Source organism: Pygoscelis adeliae, unplaced genomic scaffold, assembly GCF_000699105.1.
Source record: "Pygoscelis adeliae isolate BGI_AS28 unplaced genomic scaffold, ASM69910v1 Scaffold467, whole genome shotgun sequence".
Taxonomy (NCBI): domain Eukaryota; kingdom Metazoa; phylum Chordata; class Aves; order Sphenisciformes; family Spheniscidae; genus Pygoscelis; species Pygoscelis adeliae.
This window is the reverse complement of record NW_008825253.1, coordinates 151,584-156,607: the sequence shown is the minus strand read 5'-3', so window position 1 is coordinate 156,607 and position 5,024 is coordinate 151,584. Positions and strand designations below refer to the sequence as shown.

The window sequence follows — 5,024 nt, the reverse complement described above, 5'->3', positions numbered from 1 at the left end:
GGCCAGAGCCCAGCTGATGTCATTCGATGCATTCAGATAGACTGTATAAAACCCTGCTGTGGGGAACGTGACTGCCACGGACTGGCCAGTCAACGTGCCATTTGGCACCTCCCAAAGCCATGTCACTTCAGTCCCTTTCTGCAGCTCCCCCTCAAAGACCACCGTGGAGCCTGATGAGACATACCTACAGTCCAGTTCTGCAGTCCCTATACTCAGCCCCTCTATGACCTCCTCTACACAGATATAAATTGTTGCATTGGTTGAATCCAGCTTGTTTTCTGCTCCAACGATGACCTCTGTCACTCCAGGGCTTTGGAAGGAGTATATAATAAAGGGTTCAGAGGTAACAGGAGAGAAGCCATCCTCTAGGTACCAAACATACGTGATGCCAGTGCCACTGGTTATGGTGGTACTTATGTTAACAGAGGCATTAATAGCAACTGGGTTGGGGAAGGCATAAGGCTTTAAAAGACCAATGCTTTCAATGAACTCCAGTGTCCTGTTTGCAGTTGCGCATCCCAGCATATTAGTGGCTTTCAGATAGACAGTGTAGTTTCCAGCTTCTAGGATGCTCAAGGAGAAGGTTTTCCCAGTGAAGGTCTGCACAGCATTGCCATCCCTTTGGGCTACCCAGCTGTAAGAGATGTTTGTTCCCTCTCTCACCACTGCCTGCAAATGGAGCGTTTTGTTAGTTGGGAAATAGATGTCCTCCACCAGGTCACTGCTAGCCACCTGCAGGCCTTCAATCTGCTCCAGGACGTAGACGTAGATGCTGTCTTGCAATGAGCTGATCTTGTTCTCTGCTGTCACAATGACATTGAATGTGCCCACGGACCGGAAAGTGTAGGAAATTGTGGAGGAGCCTTGGATAGGAGTGCACCGGTCACAGAGGATCCATGAGTAGCGGATGGCACTGCCAGCTACAAGCGTGGCTACAAAACTCACCGAACCATTTAACGGCACCACTGTCCTGCTGGCATTGATGGTCAGCCCATGGAGCCGACGTTTCACTGTGACGTCGATGATGGTCTCATTAAAGCTCACATCATTCTGGCCCATCACACTAATAGTGTAATGGCCCGTGTTGTTGTAGGCGTGGGTAGCAATTTGGCCAGGCTGGGTAGTGCCATCTCCAAAGTCCCAACAGTAACTCACTTTGGTTCCATTCATGCTGGCAGAGAACAGGTAGATCTGGTTCAGCTCCAAAACACTTGTCCCGTTATATTCAATCTTTGCTACCCCAACTGGTTCCTGGACTTCCACAAACGCTGTGTCATTGTTGAAAGAGACATTGTTGGAGACAGTCACCGTGACCAAGAAGACACCTGTGTTCTTGTAGGTGTAGGTCACTTCAGTCCCACTGGATCTAGTGGACTCATTGTTCCCGAAATCCCAGCGGTAGCGGTACTGGTAGAGAGGCACAGCACTGACCTGGAAGCTGCTCTCTTCGCCAAGCCTCACAAACTGCTTGGGAGGGAGAAGGGTGACATTGACTATCTCTGGCTCCACACAGACGCTGGTGAAATAGTGAGCCTTGTTAAACCTGCTTGAGAGAGTCAGGGAGAGGGGGAATGTCCCACTTCGGGTGAAGTTGTGCATCACCACAGGGTCCCCACTGATTGTCACATTGGACGAGCCGTCTCCAAAAGTCCAATCAAAGATGTATTCATCAGGATTCCCCGTCACATACGCAGTGAGCTGCACATCTGGGTGCTCGAGGATGCAAGAAGTAGGCTCTATTTTGAGTACTTCCAGGACAAATATCCGAACAGGCACAGTTTGGGAGACAGAGTTCACAGGATTCACAGCTGTCACATTCACGGTGCAGTTCATGTCCTTTATGTACACGTGTTCTACCACTGGCACCTGACTCCTCAGCACCGTCCCGTCCCCCATATCGAATATCCAGGTGATACTGTCCCCCGTCTGCACTGAAGCATTAAGGGTCACAGATGCTCCCAGCTCTGCTGCCTCATCGGCGGAAACATGGAGCTCAGTTATCTCCTCAAACACTTGGTAGCATTCAACTGTCTCCACACTGCTTATGGTATTGTTGGCTGTCACAGTGATGTTGTATACCCCTCTTCTGGAGTAGCTGTACGTCACTGTAGACTGGCTCTCTGTGAACAGTGACCCGTCCCCGAAGTCCCAGGTGTACACGACACCGTAAGGAGACGGCAATGGATTGGCTCTGAAGGTGACCGGACGGCTCACAACTAAAACATCCTCCTCTACTTCCATCTTCACATCAATCAGATAACTGTGGATGTGAACTGGGGTCAAATGGGTGAGGTTCTCAAACTGGTTTGACACGAGAACCACCAGGGCATATTCGCCTGCATAGGAGGAGAGCAGAAAAAGACCAGTTGTGAGGATATGCTTGTGCAAAAGCTTCCTCAGTGCTGCAGCAGTGTGGGGAGCGCGACGGGGGACTGCAGGGAGATACTCTGCTCCTGCACTGCACACACCCTGGGCTTCCCTCCTCCGGTCCAGGACAAGCAGGAATTACAACTAGGCCATGCATGCGAGGACCAAACACCGAGTAAGAAGCCAGTCCAATAGATACAGAGAAAAGATTTTCTTTCTGTTTGCTCACAAAACAGACCCCCTTCCTGCTGCCTGCAGTAGCGCTCCCTACCCCTCCTCCCATCAGCACAAAGCTCGCCTGCCACTCATCTATCTGCTGAGACTGCCCAAAAAGGGAACTGTGTGCGGTGGACCCGCTTCTTAACAGCGTGGACAAACTTCTCCTGGAGTTATAGAGGATGGCAATTGCTGGAGACTTCCAGTCACTCTGGCTGTTTGCTCAGGAATGAGAAAATGACTTTCAAGCCATTGTTTTATTGGAAGGTGCCTTGTAACCCCCTCGCAACAAAAATATCTGAGCCCCTTCTTGCCCAAAGAACTGTCCTGAGCATACCTGGGTCTTGATAGATGTGTGAAACATTGTGCTCAATTACAACCTCATGGACACTGGGATCAGGAACAAGGAAAGACTTGTTGTAGGGAGGTCTGAACAGGTATGTCTCCTGGACACCATCTCCAAAATCCCACCTGGAGAAACATGCAAACCATGTTACACTGCACAACAGGAGAATCATGGAAAACCCAGAGGAACCCTGGCCTGGTCTAGGGCTGTCTTTCAGGCTCAAGGCTGGGGTTTTCAGAAAAGCCATAGGAAACATAATGCCAAGTATCAAAGCAGTAGCTGTGCCCAATGCTGCAGAATTGTTGCTGTGAGAGGAGTACAGCACTAGTGAGAAGAGGAGGAACCCAATATTAAAGCAATGTTGCAATCCTTTAAAAGAAAAGTATTTCAGCCTGAACTATAGGTCCCAGACAGTGTGACTGAACCACACCTGCAGGGATTTCAAATTAACTAGACAGCAGCTGAGAAATGGGCCATTTGACATCAGCTGGCCCCAGGAAGAGAAATAGTGCAGGCAAGACTGGTAAGCTATGCACAGTAAGATCCTAAGTTCAGGCAACTTGCAAAGGACTCACAGGAACATAGCATCCACAGCTGAATCAACCTGAACTCTTGCTGTAAGCTCCACAGTGCTGTTCTGAGGGAGGACCGGCAGGACACCCAACACAGTCAGGTTCTTCATCTTATTCATCATCTCCACCGTGACATTGTAATTGACCATAAAGTTACTGACGTGGTTGGAGGCGGTGAGCTGGGGAGGACAGTGGGACAAAGAATGGATCTGGGATCACCTTGCCGTGCTGCCCTCTCCTGAGAGTGGGGCTTCGCTGTACTGAAGAGGTCCCCCCAGGCAGGCGAGCAGGTTAGGTCAGAGAAGAATAGCCTGTGGGACGGGGAGGCAGGGGCAATAGCTTGAATGGCACTGGACAGCAGCATAGACTGGAAGGCCACCTACCTGGCAAAGCCACCTCTTGCTGGAACCACCACATCTCCACCACTAAAGTCAGTCCAAGGAAGGACTGCTTCTACAGCAAGAGGGCAAGGAGAAGAGCTTCTCATCCTGAGACTCCTCTGGCTCTGAACTTGCCAGTTACCCTTTTCCCTGCTCTGATGTGCCCCACACACTGTCTCCAGCTGCTGAGCCCAGGCACTTGCTGCCACCAAGGGGGCAACAGCCACCCAGTTTCCTTAGGACAGTGGCAGATGAGTGGCTCCAAGCACGAAGAGTGGGGATGGAAGAGACTCATAAAACCAAGCACGCCAAGTGCAGCTCCAGCATCCTGGGTGTAGTGGGCACAGAGAGGGAGAGCAAAGTTGGGCAGAGGAGGGAAAGGGAGAATGGACGGGCAAGAGACTGAAGAGACATGACAGAAGTAGAGTGGGATCCTCAAGATTATCTAGGCATGTGACACTGATGTGGCACCTAATGATGAAGCATCTTGCCATCTCCTCACCTGCAGGAGAGCTGAGCTGCTGGCAGAAGGGATCCTTCAAACCCAGTTGAATAGAGACCTCCCACCCCAACAGATAAAGAAGTTTGTGTCTAGGCTTCTGTGAATCTGTTACACTGAACCCAGTCGACCCCAGACTAATGCCACCTTGTCAACTCCGTAAGTAAAAGCAATCCAGGCTTGTCAGCACAGTGCTTCACCCAGTGAATTAGCGCTACTCAGCATAGTGCTGCACCAAGCAAATTAGTGCCAGCATGCCCTCGGAGCTAGGGCTGGTGTCTCTTCAGGAAGCCAGCAGTTACCCTGCAAACGGATCAAGCAGCTTGGAGCCAGACCAGGACTCTGCGTGGCAGTATGGGGCATGATACAGAAAGATGTTCTGGCCAGAGACAAACTCCTGTTCCACAACAGATACCTCCCTCTGCCCAGACTTCCCGCTCTATCCTTCTTCTGGGGTCATGACAAAACCCAGTGTTCCAGTCTGCACCAATGGAAAGAGAACAGGACAGAGACCAGAAGAGCTTGTGGCAGAAGCTCTGTCCTGGCTATGAAAGTCTTATGTTTGCATCCTGCCTCTGCCTGGGTCTGTGTCCACACCTCCTGCCTGCCAAAGCTGTGGCCGGCACCCTGCAGTGGGGCTCCCG

General features: G+C 51.0%; 1 protein-coding gene across 1 annotated transcript in view; it reads right to left on the bottom strand.

Moving 5' to 3' along the window:
• Positions 1 to 5,024, bottom strand: part of PKD1 (polycystic kidney disease 1 (autosomal dominant)) — a 54,523-nt gene that overhangs the window by 33,325 nt on the left and 16,174 nt on the right. The window contains exons 13-15 of the mRNA XM_009329398.1: positions 3,505 to 3,680; positions 2,921 to 3,054; positions 5 to 2,336 (exon numbers count right to left, since the gene is read on the bottom strand). Coding sequence (XP_009327673.1) covers positions 5 to 2,336; positions 2,921 to 3,054; positions 3,505 to 3,680 — 2,642 coding nt within the window. The remainder of the gene's footprint in view (positions 1 to 4; positions 2,337 to 2,920; positions 3,055 to 3,504; positions 3,681 to 5,024) is intronic.